Source organism: Mesoplodon densirostris, chromosome 15, assembly GCF_025265405.1.
Source record: "Mesoplodon densirostris isolate mMesDen1 chromosome 15, mMesDen1 primary haplotype, whole genome shotgun sequence".
NCBI lineage: Eukaryota > Metazoa > Chordata > Mammalia > Artiodactyla > Ziphiidae > Mesoplodon > Mesoplodon densirostris.
In genome coordinates this window covers 15,525,284-15,546,619 of record NC_082675.1, presented here as the reverse complement: position 1 = coordinate 15,546,619, position 21,336 = coordinate 15,525,284, and the positions used below count along the sequence as shown (strand labels likewise).

General features: G+C 45.8%; 1 protein-coding gene across 4 annotated transcripts in view; it reads left to right on the top strand.

Moving 5' to 3' along the window:
* The window catches only part of RPH3A (rabphilin 3A), a 276,562-nt gene that overhangs the window by 210,900 nt on the left and 44,326 nt on the right, over positions 1–21,336 (top strand). For all 4 annotated transcript variants that reach the window (XM_060119651.1, XM_060119652.1, XM_060119649.1 and 1 more), the window contains 2 exons: positions 1,011–1,099; positions 13,515–13,661. In XM_060119651.1, the coding sequence (XP_059975634.1) occupies positions 1,029–1,099; positions 13,515–13,661 (218 nt within the window). In that variant the 5' untranslated portion in view covers positions 1,011–1,028. The remainder of the gene's footprint in view (positions 1–1,010; positions 1,100–13,514; positions 13,662–21,336) is intronic.

Here is a 21,336-nt window from a genome sequence, read left to right as displayed (position 1 = left end):
CTGACCAGGGATCGAACCCACGTCCCCTACATTGCAAGGCGGATTCTTTACCACGGGACCACCAGGGAAGTTCCTCTTTCCCCTTATTCTTTGCTTAGACCTGGGGGAGGGGGAAGGAGGGGAAGTTCAGAAAGGACATAAGCTTGGCTGAGTTCAGCTAAACTTAGTGTTGATGGCGACTCATTCACGCATTCAACAAATACTTATTAAGTGCCTTCTATGTGCCAGGCGCTATGCTGGGTATTGGACATTAAGCAGAGAACAAAACAAAGAGTTCTGCAAGAGGCTTACACTTTAGCAGGGAGATTCTAACCGTGATGGTGCTGTTTTCACAAGCTGTGATTTATGTTTGTGATGATCTCCCTGGTCACTGTGTAGAGCATTGACTGAAGTGGGCCAAGGGCAGAAACAGAGAGACCAGTGAAGAGGCTCCTGTAGTAAGCCAGGTCGGGATAGTAGTGGTTTGGATCAGCATAGTAGCAATTTAGGCACAGAACATTGGGAAGATTCTGGATCTATTATGACGGTGAAGCCAACATGACTTTCTGATGGCTTGGGTGTAGAGTATTAAAAAGGAAGCAAGCCAGGGATGACTCTGGCATTTGGGACCTCAAAACTCTGAGACATGGGTTTGTTTTCTTTTTGACCTGACCAAGTCCAAGTTGACTAGTACATGAGTCAGATGACTTCCTCTAATAGAAAGACCCTGGATTGGAGTTAAGAGTTCTGACCCTCCCGCCTGGATATGTGGTCTTGCATCAACAATGAATGGGATGAACACGGATTAAAGGGAGGAAGTTCTTCCCTCTGATCCATTTCTGCCACAAGGGAGCTGTGACAGTTTCCCTCTTGGGGCCTGAAAGTCCCCATCTGGAAAGCAGAGAAGCTGGATGAAGTTCCGTTTCTTCTCTGTATCCCCCAGAGTGCTTGGCATAGACCAGAGACCTGAGAAATAAAGGGTGATTGAATGACTGTTTGCATGATGTCCTTTCTGTGCTGTTGTTTTCCAGGAGCGCTGGGCTTCTACCATGACTGACACCGTGTTCAGCAACAGCTCTAGCCGTTGGATGTGTCCCAGTGACCGACCCCAGCAATCAAAGTAAGTTGCTGGGTGTTCCTGGGAGTTGTTTGCTTTGGGGCAATGAGGTCCCGATCTACACTTGAAGGAGGAGAGGAATAGCAAGGAAAGAAATTTCCCTCCCTGGGGTGGAAGAAAAAGAACCTAGTGGGAGTTTGTCATGGAAACTTCACTGATTTTACTTCTTTGCAAGGTTGGAGTAACAAGATTAAATTCTGAGCTCCATGCCCTAAATGAGAGGTGGCTTGGTGGAATGGAAACAGCACTGACCTGGTGGTTAGAATCAGACTTGGTTCTGGTTCTAGATCTGAGCTACTCTGGGTGAATCTCTTTCCCTTCTCTGGGCCTTGGTTTCCTCATCAATTAAATAAGGAAGTTGGACTAGATCAGAGATTGCAAACTGGCAGGCCACCAGCTGACTCTGACTTGCAGAAATGTGTTTTTTATTTTTTATTTTTGGCCTAATCATTTAAAAATTGGGAAATTTCACATAAAATAACTTCACATACTCTTTCCAGTAACTATTATACCTGAATCAGTGGTGTGCTGGATCTGTACCATGGTGGTTCCTTAGAGCTGATGTTAAATTTTCAGGAATTTTGCAAGTCAGTTGTTAAACATGGCCAGTATTAAAAATTAAGTTGTATAGTTTTACAATTAAATTATATTAAACACAAAGGTGGTGAATACTTAACGTAAATCACTTCTTATTTTTTTTAAACATCTTTATTGGAGTATAATTGCTTTACACTGGTGTGTTAGTTTCTGCTTTATAACAAAGTAAATCAGCTATACATATACATGTATCCCCATATCTCCTCCCTCTTGCGTCTCCCTCCCTATCCACCCCTCTAGGTGATCACAAAGCACCGAGCTGATCTCCCTGTGTGATGCAGCTGCTTCCCACTAGCTATCTGTTTTACATTTGGTAGTGTATATATGTCCATGCCACTCTTTCATTTCATCCCAGCTTACCCTTCCCCCTCCCCATGTCCTCAAGTCTGTTCTCTATGTCTGTGTCTTTATTCCTGTTCTGCCCCTATCACTTCTTAATTATTTTACTATGTTTTGTTATTCTCCATGTTATTTGTGCCTATGATACCTGTATGGTGAAATACTATATAATAGTACACTACTGCATGTTTCCTCCCAGTTCTGCATTTAGTGACATCATATAGGTACTCGAAATCAGCCACAGTGGGACTTTTTCTCCAGAGGTTCAACTGTTAAACATTTACCAGCACACACTGCCTGAAGACCTTTACAGTCTAAGTCTATTGTTTATCATCCCTGCAGATTTTCACTCAAAGGTCTTATTTTTTAAACGCTTGGTAATTTTTTATTGTTAGCTCAATCTGTGAGAATCCTGGGGATCTACCATGGGAATATTTTCTTCAGAGAGATTTGCACTTGCTTCTGCCAGGAATCAGGTGTGCTGCTCACCCAGGATATGACCTGAGCTCCCTTAGAGGGTTCTGGCTCAAAGTGGGGGTCTCAGATTCAGCTTCCTCACCTTGTTAGGAGCTCAGAGTCAGCCTCTGGAACATAATGCTGGTATGTACATTAGCTTACTGCTCACAGCTCCCTGTTCTGGATTCAGTTTGCTGGGTGTTCTTTTTCTTTTTTAAAAAATTGCCTCATAAAGGTATAATTGATTTACCTCCAACAGTACACATTTAAAGTACAGTTTGATCATTTTTACACATATGCGCATACTCATTCCCCTTTGCAGTCTCTCCTTTTCTGTCCCTCCCTCTCCCCTCCCACCCCTAAGTAATTACTAATCTTCTTTCTGTAACTATAAATTAGTTTGCATTTTTTAGAATTTCTATAAATGGAATCATTCAGTATGTACTCCTTTTTGGAGAGATGTCTTCTTTCACTTGGCATAATTATCTCATGATCCATCCATATTGTTTTTCATATCAATAGTTTATTCCTTTTTATTGCTAAATAGTATTTCATTGTGTGGATATACCACAATTTGTTTATCCGTTCACCTATTGATGAACATTTGGGTTGTTTCCAGTTTGGGGCTAGTACAAATAAAATTTGTATAAACATATACTTTCATTTCTCTTGAGTAAATACCTAGGAGTAGAATGTCTCAGTGGTATGTATAGTAGGTGTATGTTTAGCTTTTTAAAAAACTGCCCAACTGTTTTCCAAATTGGTTGTACCACTTTAAGTTTCCACCAGAAGCGTACAAGAGTTCATCTCTCTTCCTCCTCACCAACACTTGATACGATTAGTCTTTTCCATTTTAACCATTCTAAAGTGTGCATAGTGGTATTAGTTTTATGATTTTAATTCGCACTTCCCTAATGACTAATGATGTTGAATGTCTTCTTTTGTAATTTTGCCATTCGTATAACCTCTTTGTTAAAGTGTCTGTTCAAATACTTTGTCCATTTAAAAATTGGGTCATTTATCTTCTTGTTATTAAGTTTTCTAAGCTTTTTTTCATGTGTTGTAGATAAAAGTCCTCTGCTGGACACACATTTTGCACATATTTTTCTTGGTCTATGACTTGCATTTTCTTTTTCATAACAGAGTCTTGAAGAGGAAAAGTTTTTTTTATTTTGATGAAGTCTGTTTTGTTTATTTGTTTCGAAGTAGGGAGGTTTGTTGGAGAATTCCCTTATTTTCTAGCAATCCTAGGGTCTTTTGGAATATTTAGTGTACTCATATTCTTGAAGCAAAAGTTCCTATTTACTACTTCTACCTAAAACCTCCTCTAGTTCTACAAGTTTCATAGTTTTGAAGACATTATTGAACTCTATTGATTTTCTTTTTTGAAAGGAAACTTCTAGTTTCCAAGCCCTTCCCGTGATGTCCTCTTGAAGCCAACCTTACTTGGCAGACAATATTCCATCAGCCAAAAATTGTCTCTGTAAGATAAACAGTTGCCTGAAGGTGAATGGGGTAAAATATTTATTTTATTTAAGAAATGTCAGTTAATTAAAACCCCATACATAAGAGTTCACTTTAGTCAATATGAAGCCAAACAATTTGCCTTACAATTAAATTAGAATTATTCAAACAGTCTGGATGCAGTTTCATTAAAGTGCTTCTGGGCTCCTGTGAAACATCTTGGCATTCTGAATGCATCCGGCTGGCTTGATTGCTACTGCATTTTCTTCAGATGTTAAAATTATTTTCCAATAAATGCTAATGGATGAATTATAGTCATCACACATGCTATCTAGTCTGCAGCAGTGATGATGTGCTAATGCAGACGCTTCAAATGTCTTTCTCCAGTAAATTAAGAAATCTAGTCTTAATTAACTGCTGGCTAGCCAGATACACTTTACTGCCTTTATGATTTCTCTCAGTCTCCTTGAATCTAACGATGGTGTTTGGAACACAGTTGTGGTTGTGTTTGAAAGAAGTGAATGTATCTGTTTCTTGCATCGGTAGGACAGGGCTTCAGCTGTCTATGTTGGGGATACATGCGGAGAAATGCTGGTCTCCGACAGTTGATACTTCTCTATAGTTTTCAAGTCTGCAAGCCTGAGAGTGCCAGAGATCAGAGGTGGAAACTGAGGCATGAAGAGGAGATGTGACCTGCCTGTGGTAGCATGTCTAATAAGTGGAGAGGCTGGTCTCCGTTTTAGAATGGAAGGACTTGCTTCCCCAAACTGGGGCACTGCGAGTTCTGCTTTTGTATGATCCAGTCACGGTTCAGGGCTCATTGCCTACCTCAAGGTGCTCCTTATCCCCCAGTGTTTGAAACAACAGAAACCAAGAATGATGGTGACCCTGTTATCATTAAGAGATTCCTTTTTAGTGCCAAAACACATTATTCAAATACATAAATGATCAGATTGGTTAATTAATAAGCTGAACTGATTGGTCATTTTAATCAAGGCTGTGGCTCCTACAACCCTACATTGCTGCAGCCTTGTTTTAGATGTGCTGGAATAAGATAATAATGACTGATAACAAATGGAAGTAGGTCATTGTGATTTAAACAGAACTGTGCGGTTGTGGCATCCAGACAGCGTTGATATTAAGAGATTTTTTCCCCTAACTTTATTCATTTTGTTCTTTCTCTCCTTTCTTTGCCTTCCTTCAGTGATAAAGAACAGTGAGTATTTTGTCATACTTTTATTTTTCTACAGACTGAATTTTATCTCTTTTCTGATTAAAGTGGCTTGTCCCTAAAGAGAGATGGTCCAAAAAGGAACTAGCATGTTTTACATATCTAAAAACAAATTCAAGTTGTTAAAAAAAAAAAAAACATACCCCTCTTGAGAAAGAAAAATATGAAATTTCAAAAAAAAATCTTGATGAAAGGCTGGAAAATATTCCTTAGGAGAGCCCTCAATTTAATTTTTGTTAGCCATTAGTGGGATTCAGCAAGCTTATTAACCACCCTGTGCCTCTGTTTCTGCAACATTTTGCCTGGGAACACTGTTTTTAGATAAAGAAGATATTAACTCAAATGAGTACTATCATTAATCAAAGATGATGATGAGTAGAACAGAGCTTGTGGGAAGTTATGTGCTATACACATGGTCTCTGTCACCTCATGGATGGTCAGCCTGATTTCCCAATGAAATGCCTTTGACTCAGAGGTCCTATCTTTGCTCATAACTTTTGTTTTAAATTGGATTCATTTCCTAAATATGCATGACAGATTGGATGCTGGGTCCAACAAATGAACAGTCAAGCTGCAAAGCAGATGGGGCTTTGGTTGTGTGTACACATTGGGAAACTATGGGAGGTCATTTTTACCTTCCCCTTGATGGGGAAGTTTTCACAGAGCCACAGCCAGAGCGCTGAGTCTAGCCTCAGGACACCCAGGTCTGAGTCCTGCTCTGGGACTTAGTGTCCGTGTGGCCCTGGGGCAGTGCCCTTCACCTCCTTGAGCCCTGGCCGTAATGTGGGTGTGTTAACCCTGACCTCCCACCTTCACTGGGAGGTGGTACGGTCAAATGAGATGCATGGGAAAGCTTTGTAAACCGTAAAGCACCAAAATCAGAGGAAGGGCAGATCACAACCTTGCTTTACCCTTGTGTGTATTTTATATATATATATACCTTGTATGTATACATTGTGTGTGCATGCATATATGTACGGTGTGTGTTCTACAGTCTCTGTGTTGGCTGGTAAGATTCTGGTCTTTTTATGAATATTGTGAGCATATCATTCAGACATGCTAGGGAGAGATGCTGAGATGTTGTGCGATTATAAATATGAACATCACAAGAGAGAAGTTCATGACTTCACAGGGTCCCAAGTGCTTCAGGCGTCCTGAATGCTGAAAGCTGAAAGGTAGGGTGTACGTCCATCCTCCTTCCCTCCCTCCTTCATCCTCTCCCTCCTCTCCTCTCCTCTTCCCTTTCTCCCTCCCTCCCTTCCCTCCTTCCTTCATTAACAAACACATATCATGCACTGTGCAAAGCACCAAGAATACAAGGTTAGCCAAAGTCTGAGTGGATGTCTGGAAGGGTTTACAAACAAATAAATAGTCAATCACCAACAAATACACTTTATAGTGCAAGGAGCTATAATAGCAGAATCACAGGGGCCAAGGGAGCACAATGATGGGCACCTAACCAAACTTTGGGGTCATGATGGGAGAGCCTCCTGGAAGAAGTAATGTGTCAGCTGAGACCATGTAAATAAGGTACAAGATAGAGAAGAGACAGAGGAGTCCCAGGTAAGGGAACAGCATGTGCAAAGTCCAAATAGGAGAGAGAGCATGGGATTTTAGAAAAGCTGAATGGCACTCAGTCTGGCTTAAAAGATTACCAGGAGCCCGAGATCCCCTTAGCTTTCTGAAGGGAGTCGGGGAACCACAGCATCCTTTTGGCACCCTCTTTAGTCTGTTGGGGTAAATTTCATCCAGAAGGGCCTTTTTACCAGCAGGGCTTATGTAAAATGTTCTGTGGTGTGGATGCCCCTCCTTCCACACCCTCCCCTTCAGGATTCATTAAAATCTCATTCACTGAGCTGTAAAGAGACTTCCTGCTGACACCTGCTTCTGTCAGCATCCTGGGGGAAGGGAGGGGATAAGAAGAAAGGAAAGAAAAAGGATTAATTTTCTGCACACCACCGCTGTTTAATGCTTCAGAGCCTTCGTGCCCTGACGGCATTTCCATCATCCCACTCCTTTTGGGAGTTATAATATATTAATAGAGACATCCGGTGGGTATTTATTACGTGACTGTTGTGTGCATGAAATGAAGAATCAAGGTGGGAGGCAGGAAGGAGCTGGGAATCTGCCCTTTGCAGTATTTTAGGGGGAAACATCTGTGAGGGGCTTCCACCTGCAGTCAGGACTAATTTCCTTTTGTGTTAGAGGCCAGTGGTGCTGGTTTGTTGGGAGAGTTCCTTCTGACCATCTCTAGATGCACCTAAACAAGTACATTCAGGTCACAGATGAAGCACGTCCAGAATGCTGGTATTTCGAGCCTCTGACCATATTCTCCCCACACGAGAATTTCTCGGCAATTCTCCTCCCTCTTCTGAGTGTCAAGCATCTGGAAGATGAGCAGGTCAACTGCAGTGATCTTTAGACTTCTGTTAGCAGCGAAATTCTTTCTTTGAATACTATTTTATTCAGAAGCTGAATACATAAGACAGATAAAGAGTGGCGATGGATAAAGACCTGTCATGGCTGAAAGCATTAAACATACCACGGTGTAACTGTAAGTTAAAATAATACCAATCTGTAAAGTAAATGTAGGGAGTTTAACAAGCTTCACTTTTTTGTTGCCACAGTAGGTAGTGTATCAGTTATCTTTTGCTGTGTAACAAACCACCTTAAAACTCAGTGGGATAGAAAAACGATGATTTATTCTCAGGGACCTGGGCTCAGCTGGTGGCTCTGCTGATCTTGGCTGGGCTTGCTCATGTATCAAAGGGTTGTCTGATCTAGGATGGCTGTGGCTGGAATGACTCGGCTCTGATCCACATGCCTCTCATCCTCCAACAGGTGGTCCTGAGCTTTTTGTCATGGTGATGACAGAGAGTAAGTAGAAACACACAAGGCTTTTGCAGGCTTAGCCCCGGATGGCACAACATCTCTCCCCTGTGTTTTATTGGCCAAAGTAAGCCATAAGTCCAAGCAGGATTCAAGGGGTAGGGAGAAAGACCCAGACCTTTTGGTGAGATCAATTTCAGAGTCACATGGCAAAGGGCATGGATACTCAGAAGGGTGAAGTATTGAGGTCACCAATGTAATAAACTATATCTCATGATTTTATTAAATATCAAATATTAAATTCTTAAAAAAAATTTTCTCTCACTCTCTTTTTTTAAAAACTGGCATCCTTGCTTTGCTAGTGTTGGGAACCCAGCATTGCCATCTGGGCTGAAATGAGGATGGAGGGCCTGGTTCCCTGCCCACTCTGTCCATCGACGGCCCACTCACCTGCAGCCCTTTGAGGTCCCTCCAGGGAACTACAGACAATAGTTTGAAAACCATGGCTTAGACAATTTGGGGAAAGAGGAGGCAGGTGCCCTTCAGCGATTCTCCAGGAAGCATTGTCCTAGGTATGTGAATGAGAGCAGAGATGGGCCAGCCCTCTTTGCCCTGTCTCAGCCAGTAAGCCAGGGGTCTCTCCTCATGTAGCTACTGAGGGTCAGGAGTAGCCTCTGAAGGTCCCGGCAGGAAACAGACATGAAATCACTCCCACTTAACAGATCTGGAAACTGACATTCAGAGTGGCTCAGGGCCCTAGTACACACTGCTAATAAGCCACAGGTCCAGGATTCCAATCTTAAACCCCGCCAGGTCAAGGAGGGGTCAAGCTGGTACACAGTAGGCCCTCTGGGTATTTACTGGACTGGATACAATGCTCTGAGTAATTTGTCCAAGGAAGCAACACTTTGGTCTCCACCTTTGGTTTTTAACGAGATCCCAACACTGGACTCTGGTCTTAAGGACGTGGAGCTAGAATCCTGTGCCCAGAGGCCCTTGGCAAGGGTGCCACCGTCCTGTCACAGGAGCATTCTCAAGGCCCCCATGCTCACAGTGTTCTCCAGCCCAGAGAAGGCCCAGACAAGCCCATTTTCTCCCTTGAGAGCAAAGGCTTTGGTTTGAAAAACCATCTGGTTTCCCTCTGTTTACTTACGGGATTAAAATATGAATCCACAGGAGGCTTGCGAGTCCCCACTGAGACCAATCAGTGACATTTTCAAACACTAGATGAACTGTTTGTCAACTGCGTGTTTTTGAGCAGAGGATGGGGGTCTGCAGAGGTGCCGGCAGCCTCTAGCAGGCCTTCTGCTCATCTGCAGATGGAGACAATTATCCTAGGCAGGCAGGCCCTTGGTGGACCCTCATTCCTGCTTATCTTTCTGCAGCCGTGCATTTCCTGTGCATTCTGATCCCAGCCAGTTGTGTGGTGGGGTGAGAGGCACTGGCTTCAGGTCTGACCCATGGCTGACCGTACCCATGACCAGATTGTGAGCTGTGGGAATGTGCCCTTGAAAGGGTCTCCACTGGGTATGAGGCCCAGCATCTCACCTGTGCTCTGTCTTGGTCACTGAGCTACTTTGTAGAGGCAGGAAATAAATGGAGGTGGCGATCAGAAGAGGATGAAGGAAGGAAGAATGGGGGCAGGTGAGGCATCCATTTCCATGGAAAACCAGAGGGACCTGGGGAGGTGGCTGGATGAGGCTATAACTAAGGCTCTTCGGGAAGGATGGGTGGTCTTCATTATGCAGGAGTCCAAGGTATCCTTTACAACGAATGGGAAGAAACATCAGGCTGAGGGATATTAGCACACTGTAAGGAAGATCTTTCCAACAGAACAGCGTAGACTCCTAATGAGAGAGTGAGGTCTTCATCACAGGGAGCATTCAAGCAAGGCTGGAAAGACCCCTGTAGGGAGGCTGTGCCAGATGGGCTTTCAGGTGATCCTCAACGGCCCTCCCCTCCTGGCATTCGTGCCTTTGTGTAACCTCCTCGCCTTGAGTGCGTGCAGGACCTGGGATGTGTTTCTAACCTATAGAATACGACAAACGGGATAGAACATCACCCTTGTGATTACATCATGTTATATAAGACCCTGTCTCATCTGACTGGAGCTTGAGAGTCACCTTGTATACTTGATGAAGGAAGTGGCCCACAGGATGAAGTTGGAGAAGTCTGCTTGGTTAGGAATTGCAGGCTGCCTCCAAGACATGGAGGTGACTTCCTGCTAATAGCCAACAAAAAGCTGGGGTCCTAGGTCATGTGGCTGCCAGGAAATGAATTCTGCCAATAACTCAAACTTGCCTGGAAGCTGATTCTTCCCCAGAAAGGCTCAAGATGAGAACCCAACCCAGCTGACAACTGATTGCAGCCTTGTGAGATGCTGAGCAGGGGACCCAGCTAAGCCGTGCCTGGACTTCTGACATGGAAACTGTGAGATCATAAATGTGTGTTGTGTAAAGCCCCTAAGTTTGTAATAACTTGTTACGTAGCAATCGAAAATGAACACAGACACTATCAATGGGGCTTTGTGCCACCCTGTCTCTATCCTCCAGCTGGGCTGATTTTTCTAGTTATCTAATGCTGCAGAACAAATCATATCAAACGTAGTGGCTTAAACAACAGAAACTACTTATTACTTCTTGCAGTTTTTGTTGGTAGATATTTGAGAGTGGCTTGGCTGGGTGGGTCTGGCACAGTTGTAGTCTTAGGTCAGCTGGAGCTGCAGCCATATAAGGGCTCGACAAGGGCTAGAGGATCACACAGCTGGCACGTTTGGTGCTGGCTGTTGGCAGGGGGCCTGAATTCCTCTCCACATGGGCCTCTCCACAGGGATGTTTGAGTGTCCTCATGACATGGCATCTGACTTCCCCTAGACTGCATGACCCAAGACACCAAGGCAGAAGTCGCGATGTCTTTTGTGGCCTAGCCTTGGAAGTCACCCACGGTCACTTCCATTGTATTTAGCTGGTCACACAGGACCAGCTGGGATTCAGTGTGGGAGGGGATGACACAGGGAGGGTGTGAATACCAGGAGGCAGAGATCCTTGGCGAGCATCTTGTAGGCTGGCTACCATATTGATCTTCCTTCACCTCCTCAGGCACACTGCCCGCTCTCTCAACTCCAGGCCTTTGCAAAGACAATTTCTCTGTCAGGGTCAGTTTCTTCCTCTGCCTTCCTCTCACCAACTCTAGTTTATCTCTGAGGTCTCAGTAGGAGCCAGCCATACCTTTCTGCAGCCTGGAGCTTATGTAATTTAGGAGAGCCCTCTTCAAAATAAAGAAGACAAAAATATCTCTCTTTTACAAAATTTTCAGGACAGATGATCATTACGAGAGCTCTTCCCAGGGCCTTGGAAGGTACCTGTGCTAACAAAGGGTCCCAAAGTTAAGCTCCACCAGCATCACAGTAAATCCTTTTCAGGGTCTCGGAGTAGATGTCACTCCCTCAGGGCGCTCTCCTTGGTCCCCTAGAATAAGTGACTTCTGTTGCTTCAGTCTTGCTGTGGGTCACACTTATAATCAGACATTTATCATCCCTTTTGGCCATAAGGTATTGTATCTTATTCAAAAACTCTTTCTGTGCTTACTCTCAGACACTATTCTAAATGCCATTGACATAATAGTGACCCAGACCCAGACAAGGTCCCCTCCTGGAATCCTACGTTCAGGTGGGGGGAGAGAGGCAACAAACAGGTAAACAACAAACTTCTTTTAAAAGATAATTTCAGTTAGTGATGAATACAAGTGAACCTGGGCAATGAGAGTTCAAGGAAGACCTCTCTGAAAGGCTGACATTTGAGCTGAGACCTGAATGATGAGAAGGGGGTGATCTGGGGAGATAAGTGATCCTGGAAGCCAGGACAGCAAGTGCAAAGGCCCTGAAACAAAAACAAGGTTTCAGTGTTCAAGATTGAGCAGGGAGGCCAGTACAGCTGGAGTGTAGTGAGAGGGGGAGAAAAGGATGGAGAGTCAGGTAAAGCACAGATAGGGTAGGACTTTGCAGGTGGGCAAGAAACTAAGTTTTACTTTTATTAAGGTAAAATTCACTTAACATGCAATTAACTGTTATAAAGTGCACACTTCAGTGGCATTTAAGCACATTCACCACATCGTGCAACCACAACCTCTGTGTAGTCCTGGGTTTTATTCTAAATCAATGAGAAGCCATTGGAGGGTTCAGGGAAGGGGATTTGAGTATGTTTAGCGTTTGTTCATCCCCTGGATCAGAGGCCCCTGATCCAAGGCAAGATGTGTTTCCACCAGAATTTCCCCAGGCTTACCCCCTCCTTCCCTTTCTCGCAACAAGACTCGCCCCCAAGACATCCTCTTCCATTGCTTTCAAACTCTTCCTTCTGTGCTCTTCTGAACAAACCAGCTAAGGTGGGAGGATGGAAGAAGAGAAGGGAGCAGGGAGGAAGATGGGGCCTTTAATTTCCAACTTTGAGTGTCAAAAGGCAATTTCATGCCTGCTGACGTGATTAGAGCAGTGGAAGTAATAGAGGCTGGCAGCTAATGGGGTGCTGGCTCCAGGGGATTCATAGTTACTGATTTTTCCCCCAACAGGGACAAGAATTTCTAGTGGTGTTGAACCCTGCATTCCACTTGGGCGATGCACCTCAGTGCCCTGGGGTCTGGACCATGTTGCTAGTGGAGAGGATGATACTTTGCCATAGACCACAGCGTTCGCTCTCTACCCAGCAGCCTCTGATCCTCTGCAGCGTTCAGTTCTCTCCGTACTGTGGAGGTTAAGTGTACGGGCTGCCCAGGTCCGAATTCCGCCTCTGCCACTTCCCAGCCATGTGACCTTGGGCAAGTGGTCTAATGTCTCCTCACCAGAAAATAGACAATAACAGTCCTGCCTTGTGGAAATGTTGTGAGGATTAATTGAGATAATGTGGGCATCCAGTACGTGCTACATCAGTATTTGCTTTTTTTATTTTAAAAAAAGATCAAGGAGAGCACAGGATGGAACTCAAAATGCTAGAGGAGCTTTGGAGGCAGGAGAGCTAGATGTTTATGTGAAGTCAAGAGATTTTTATAAAACTAGTTGACCACTAGTTTAAACTTTTTTTTAAGGACTCTGTGGCCTACACCAAACGTATTTGTGCCAGACGGGGGCTGGCGTCAACCTGGGATCCAGGGCTTCAGACCAGCCTCCCAGAGTTGTTTCCACGCCTGCTGTAGAAGTCTACTGTTGAGATTCTTTTCCTGAGAACACCATTATCCTCCAGGTTTCCATGAACTTCCTGCAAATGCTACTTCCAGAGTGTCTACTGTGTGCTAAGCACTTGATAAACTCATCAGAACCTTATGAGGGAGGAGGTCTGTGTGTCCTGTTGTACAGATGAACAAACGGAGGCTCTGAGAGATTGGATTCTTTTGCCCAGGGTCTCCCAGGGATTTGAACTGCAGTTTACCAGACTCCAGGAGCTAGAGCCTAACCACCACTCTGCAGCTGCTGACTTGGTCTAGAGCCTCACACCTTCCCATATTTCCTTTCAGGCTCCAGACAGGATGGTCCGTTCACCCCAGTGGTCAGCCAGACAGACAGAGGAAGCAGGAAGAGCTGACAGATGAGGAGAAGGAGATCATCAACAGGGTGATTGCTCGTGCTGAGAAGATGGAAGAGCTGGAGCAGGAGCGAATCGGGTGAGGCCTGACGCTGCACATCGTTCTGAGAGCCAGTGAGGGCCAGGAGGCTGTGCTGCTCGGGGCGGGTGCGCTGTGGTGGGGCAGGGCTGCCCTCGGGGTTTGTGACCTGTGATGTGCCAAGCCACCCACTCAGGCAGAACTGGAATCCTTGGTGCACGAGCTGCGAGAGCTGGAAGACAGAAAAGAGAACAGGGGAGAGAGTGGGCTGGGGGCTGGCTGGGGAGGGGCTTCTGGGCTGGGGGTGCGTTAAAGATGGAGAAGGGGGGAATCTTCTGAGAGGGGGGATGGGAGATCGTCTCTGATGAGCACAGGTGTCATACCCATTCCAGCTGCATAGGAATATGTTCTAGAGACATTGGCCATGCAGGTGCCAGAACGATAGCTGAGGGTGAGGTAAGGGGGAGGAAGTGTATGTCAAAGAGTACGTGAAAGAGAGAGCACATCGAAACGAATTACATGAGAGAGTTGGAGAAACCCCTCCTGAAGGGAGGCCAGCATGAGAGCGAGGTAGCAGAGGTCGGGTCTGGACCCTAAGAACCCGGCTTCCACCCCAGCTCTCCCGCTTGCCGGCTGTGGATCCTGGGCCATGTTGCTTCACCCTCTGAGCCTCAGTTTGCTCACTTGTAGAATGGGAGAAAGAAAAGGAATAGTCCCACAGGATTGTTGTAAGGAGTAAGTGAAATGATGCTTGTATGGTTCCTGGACCAGGCCTGGTCGTACTTCATGTTTAATGAATGGTAGGAGGAAGGGAAAAAGTGGGGTTTGGAGGGCAGAGGTAACAAAAAACATGTATGGGATGTAAGAAGGTGTGTGTGTCAGAGCATCAGTGAGCCAGGACAGTGTTAGAGAGAGAGGGAGGGCTCTGTGCGTGGGCTTGGGCAGGGTGGAGTGGGGAAGTGAGAGGGGAGGAGTGTCTGGGAGAAGAGGAGAGTGAGCGTATGTATGGGGGGGGGGGCTCTTGGCGTGGGTGGAAACTTCCACTGCTAGGAGGCAGGGAGGCCACCAAGGGGTCCTCTAAGACTGAACCTCAAATGGGAAATGGGAGGAGCTGCTGAGATGCCACCCCCTCCCCAGACCTTTCTTCCAAGGGGCAGCCTTTGCCAACTGCTTACAACTGGTTTGGGCATTGGGGTGCCCTTTCATCTCCCTACCCAGCCACTCAGTGGGGGGTTAACAAGATTCTTGGTTGGAAAATGATGCTGTGAACACAAAAGAAGTGGGTGCCTTTGATTTGAGCCTCTGCAGATCATTTTATTCAGAGTGGGCTGGGGAGATCAGAGGTGCCATTGACAAATGACAAATAACCTGGCACAGGCAGAGTCAGCTTTGTGCTCGGCCCTCCGTCAGGTTCCTCAGTAGGTTGCTAAAGGGATGGGTCTTGAGGGGTCTGCTTATAGGGTTGAGTTTTTATTTTGCTTTTTAAAAGATACATCAGGAGTGAGGAGTTGTCCAGGCGGGAGGTCTGTGAGCATGTGAGTGTGGGAGTGTGGGAGTGTGTGTGTGTGTGTGTGTGTTCACTTCAACCAACAAGGAGCCTCAGCCTTGCAGGAAGGAAGAATATAGATGTTAAATTCTTGCTTGGAAGCAAGAACTTCCAGCCTTTTTCCTGCGGAGCACTTTCCACTAGCTAACTTTGAATTTTATACATTGATTATATCTCTCTCCCCATTAGATTATAAGATTCCTGAGTGTAGAGATTTTTGCCTGTTTTGTTTGCCACAGAATCCCCAGTCCTAGTACATAGTAGGTGTTCAGTAAAATATTTGGTGAGTGAGTGAGTGAACATGGTAGACAATGCTGCCCCCCAATTTCTTTCTGCATCTCCTGTGACCAAGAGGCTGGAGAGCTTAGAATGTTGTAGTCCAGGGTCCATATTCCCAGGGAAGACACTATGATTGGCTGCCTTATGTTTATATCAGATTCTATCCCTGTTAACTGTGGCCAGAGGTGCTGGCTACATTGTGCAAGCATGACCACTAGGCTGCCTTTGGGTGTAAAGTTAAGGGGATCTCTGTGGACTGAGCGGATTCTGGCTTGAACATTCTAGAACAGGGCTGATGGGTTCCCTGCCTTGTCGCCCATGTCCTGCCACATTGCCTGACCTGGTGACATGGTGGGAGAGCACAGTGGTTAATCCCTGGGACCCCAGAGTCAGAGAGACCTGGCTTCAAATTCCAGCTCTGCCACTTACTCCCTGTGTGACCTTAGATAAGGCACTTTACCTCCCCCTCAGTTTCCTCAGCTGCAAAATGGGGATAACATTAACACACACGTCTCGGGGAGTGTTTAATTCACGTGCAAAGGATTATCGTGGTGCCTGGCACAGAGCACATGCTCAGTTAATGGTGACAATCATTAATGACAAATTTGCTGAGGAAACTTGTTTTTTTACACTGGCCAAGGTCTCCGTTCTAGAATCATGCCCGAGACTCCTGTTTGGCAAGCCCCTGGCTTCCCCTGAAGGAGATTTCAGAGCCTTCCAGGGAAGCTGGGGCCAAGCCCATGGTGACAGAGTGTCCCTTTGCTGAGAGAGTATGTTTTCTGCCGGAAAGGGGAGGATAGTCCTAGAAGATTCTGGCTGAGGCCGTTTCCCCTGCTCCCTTCCAGCTGCCAGCCCTTACTGGTAGCATCGCCAGAGGCAAGCCCGTGCTATTTGTGTCTTATGACCTTGAACCTGCCCTCATTCCTGTTCTACTCACACTTCCCTGGGAGAGGATCAGAGTGAAGTCAGATGAAAGGAGAGAGACACATCAGACACGGATCACAGATCGAGGCTGAAAACGGGGCGCCATCAGGGCTCCCCCTCCGGAACCTGAGGCTCAGTTAATGAGCCTTGGGAGCTTCAGTTCCCCACTTGTCCAATGAGGCGGGTCAGTCTGAGTCTCAGGATCCTTCCTGATCCGACTGTACAGTATCTGGGGGTGTCTGGTGGAGGACCCTGTACCCTGTTGTTGGCTGCACCTCTCAGAGCAAATGAGCTCCTTCTGGCTCTTCTAACTGTTAAAACTGCAGATGTAGCTGTGTCCCCTTCTGGGTTCTAGACACCAGCTCTGTGATGCTGAGTTTTCTTTTCTATTACCAAACAGTCATCTGGGAGACACGTGAAGTCATCGTTTACATAATAAACAATCATTATAAATGGGTACCATTTATTGATTGAGCACTTACTATGTGCCAAACATCAAACCTAAAAACTTCATATGGATTTAACTCATTAACTGCTCCTCTCAACCCTATCAAGTAGGTGCTATTTTGCAGGTGAGGAAACGGAGGCTTAGAAAGGTTAGGTCACTTGTCCAAGGTCACACAGAGCTAAGATATATGTCCCTGTCTGGCTGACTCTCAGAACTATGTTCTAAACTATTAGGTGTCTTTCCTGAAGGCGTGGCCTCAAATTCTTAGACTTTGCAGGACATGGAAATTTTTAAAGCTCAGGTTTGGAGGGGACATTTGGGGAGCTACAAGCTAGAATCCCTTCTGTGCTGGCCCAGTGATTCCTTCCCAGTGGTCTTTTTAACCTGTTTGTACCTTCAAAGCTGCCAGAACTGGTCTCCATGGTCCTAAGGCCATGGAGAGTTCCCTGGGAGAGTCACCCTAAGGCGTCCCAGGAGGTACTGCCTCCCTGGGGCAGTTTTGCTAGAGTTTGCTGCCCCAGGGAGCACCAGATGATGCAGTGGACCAGAGTTGGTTCTCACCTTGGAGCCTCTGCTTTTGCCCAAGGCGGTGTCTAAACCTTCACTGAGTGGTAACTCAGCCCACAACCCAAGCTCTGCTCTCTTCAGCACCCCCAGAAGGAAGGATGATGGTCAGAAGGGAAACTCATTAAAGAGCCTCATTTTGCCCCACATCCCTTATTCAAGGCTAAGTGGGATCTCAGAATTTGTTTTGCATGACCTGAGTGCTGTAGGCTTTCTATACTAGTTAGGACACTTGGCTTGCAAGAAAAGGAATTAGTTTCAGCTAGGTTGTTTCAGTTATCTATCACTGCATAACAAACCACCCAAAACTTACTGACTACAAGCATCAGTAGTATACTCTTTTTCATAATTCTGTGGGTTAAGAATTTAGGCAGGGCTCTGCTAGGTTGATTTTTGCTCCATGTGGCATAGCCTGGGGTGACTCACTCAACTGCATTCATTGGGTGGCTGGGTTGGACTGGAAGGGCCAGGAAAGCTCCAGTCCTTTGTCTGTGCCTCAGTGCACTCTGCATGGCCCCTCTCTCTCCATGGAATCTTTCCTTATTCAGTAGTCTGGCCCGAGCTCCTTTACATGGCAGCGGACTCCCAAGAGAGCAAGGATGGAAGTCTCCAGGATTCTTAACAGCTAGGTCTAGAACTGGTAGGGCATCGCTCCACTGAAATCTATTGGAGAGGAGAAATAGATCCCATCTTCTCCTGGAAGAATGACTTATGCGTCCAGGGAAGGAAGATGTTAATGGTGGTCATCTTTGGAGACCCTACCCCATTAGGCAAAAGGGGAATTTAATATAAGGATTCAGAGATATCGCAAGGAATCCAAGGGCAGGAACACAGCCTAGTCTCATGAAAGGTCTGCTTCTCATCCCACATCTTAGAAAATATAATCTCATACTGTACCTTCCTAGTTGTTATATTTCTTCTTAGTCCTAATTCCAAATTCCCGGGGAAGGAACTCTGATTGGTCCAGGTCACCCTGAGTGCCACCACTCATCCAATCAGCTGTGGCCAGAGGTGCCAGGTTATACAAACAAAGCTGCTGAGTGCTACTCCAGAGAGTGCAAAGGGCCTTTGTAAATTGAACAGACACCCAGGGGGTGTCCACAGGACTTTTAAAACATATTAAATATGGAATTAAACATTTGTCTGGGGAAATTTGTGTGTGTGGGTTTTGTTTTTGTTTTGTTTCCCAGTGGTAGGTTCCTCCATGTCTTTATCATATTTCTTTCTATCCAGAGCCTCTCAAAGGCATTTACTCATATATTCTGCCCGCAAGGGGACAGGCAGCTTGGTGGCTTCCATTCGAGGTCAACATCCCTCAACAGATGGGCCCAAAGAAGTAATTAGGATTTGTCATTAACCTTGGTGTCCAGACACTGTGATGGAGGAGGAAGTGAAAGAGACACAGTGAGACCTGTCATTGACAGAATCCGTTGGGTTGCTATCACCTCCCCATCCCAGTTCCACCATCCCCTATAGTTTTGGCACGGAATTTTTCCAAAATGTGGACAGGGGGAGAAGTGAGTAATAATGCTTGGAATTTGCTACATCTAATTAGGTAGGCATCTTTCCTGTGGTTTGACAAGCTGACAATAAACCAGCTCATAGTCTCCTCTTTCTAAAGGAAGATTCCCCTACCACCGCGCCCCTTTTTTTTGTTTTTTGACTTGGAGTCCTAGACATTCTGTGGCTAGAGCTCAGGGGTTCTGGGGCATCCTGATATTATAGACATAGTTATCCATGTGTCTGTGTGCTTTTTTTTAAAATAAATTTATTATTTTTTATTTTACTTTTGGCTGCGTCGGGTCTTCGTTGCTGCATGCAGGCTTTTCTCTAGTGGCGAGTGGGGACTACTCTTCGTTGCGGTGCGTGGGCTTCTCATTGCGGTGGCTTCTCTCGTTGCGGAGCTCGGGCTTTAGGTGTGCAGGCTTCAGTAGTTGTGGCACGCGGGCTCAGTAGTTGTGGCTCACGGGCTCTAGAGCGCAGGCTCAGTAGTTGTGGTGCACGGGCTTAGTTGCTCCGTGGCATGTGGGATCTTCCCAGACCAGGGCTTGAACACGTGTCCCCTGCATTGGCAGGTGGATTCCTAACCACTGCGCCACCAGGGAAGTCCCTGTGTGCATTTTTAAGAAGAAATATTCATAGATTTCATCAGGTTTGGGGGGATTCTGAACTCCCCCCCCCATGTTGAGAACCACTGAGTAGTACCTCAGTTTTCTCAGGGATTGGGTCGATGCCTTCTAATGTCCATCCAGCCTTAATAATTTACGGAATCTGTTTGCACAAAATGAAAATGAAGTCTTCTTAATTCCTTAATCAGCCCAGTGCCTGTCATAAAAGAGGAAGCAAATGAATACATATTGGATGAATTCTAAACCCAACTGACTAAGCCTCTCATTGAATGTTTTTAACCTCAGGGTTTCCCGGACCTTATCTGTAAAATGGGGAGTTGGACCATGTGGTCTCCAAGTCCCTCTAGCCCAAGGTTCCTGAACCTTGGCACTTTTTACATTTGGGGACAGATAATTCTTTGTGGTGGGTGCTGTCCTGTGCACCATAGGATTTTTTAGCAGCATCTCAGCATCTCCCACCAACTAGGTGCCTGTAGTAACCGGGGCTGTTACCAAGCTGTGACAACCCAAAATGTCTCCAGACATCGCCACATGCTCCCTGCGGGGCAAAATCGCCCCCTGTTAAGAACCACTGCTCTGGCCTTTTTGTTGAGTGGCTTAAGAAAGGAAGAAGAAACAAATGAGAATTTCCCTGCAACCACACTCAACTTCTAGAGAAATAATAGCCCACCCTTACAAAGCACCATGTGTTGGCACTGTACTCAAAGCTTTATGTAGATTCATCTATGTAACCCTCACAACAACCCTATGCATTAAGCCGCATTATTATCATTCCCATTTTACAGATGAGACAACTGAGGCACAGAGTGGTTAAGCAACTTGCCCAGGGTCACACAGTTAATAAGCAGTACAACTGGGATTACAAACCCAGGCTGACTGGCTCCAGGATTAGAGTCCTACTCTGATATTCTATAGAAAGTTAAACATTTATAGCCAAGCATTGTATTAGGAACTTTCAAATATGTTGTATTTCCTTTAATCTCTCAGAGAGACAGACTGTTGTCTTTGCTTCACAGATGAGATTATTGAAGTTCATGGAGGTTAGGACACTTGCCCAGGGGGACACAGCTTTCACATGGCCAAACCAGACTTTGAACCTGTCTTTCCACATTATCCTATTGCCTTTTGGCGGTGTAGGTAGGGATGGCAATTGACAAAGGACTTCGGAGTTTCAGGGAAGTCAATAATTTACAGGGTGTCTCACATATTCACTCAGGTTAATTGGTTCAGTCTCATACTTCTTCCTGCCATAGGACAGTTCACCCCTCTCCACCACAATGACCCTTGTCCCCTGTGGGCCTCAGCAGCACATTCTCTCAACTCTGCTTTCCGCAACAGAAAAGGGCAGGTGGAGGGGTGAGAAAGAGCCCCAACTATAAGCACTGAAATGAAACAAAGGCTTCATTCTTCCAAAGCGGGTAACAGCGTCTGAGTAGCTAGACCTAGCCTCCGATCCCGCCTCTGCCACTTGCCAGCTGTGTGCCTTTGGTAAGTGACTCCCTGTCAGTGTGCCTCGGCTTCTCCATCTGTAAAATGGGAGTGAATAATAGAATTGACCTCACAGGTTGTGTGACTTAAGGAAAACAATGCACATGGAATGCTTAGCACAGCTCCTGATGACTGTTGCTATTATTGGGTTTAAATGACCCAGCTCCTTGCCTGACTGACTACATTAGCCCAGTGGAGCCCTCTAGCTGTCTTTCTCTCTTGGCTCCAACTCTGACCCAGGGTGACCCGCTTCCCCAAAGTGCTGAGGTCCAGACAGGAATCCCATTCACCAGTTCATCAAGGAGAGAGATTACGATCAACGGCTCTCCAGGTAGTGACGGTAATAAACAACGGTGG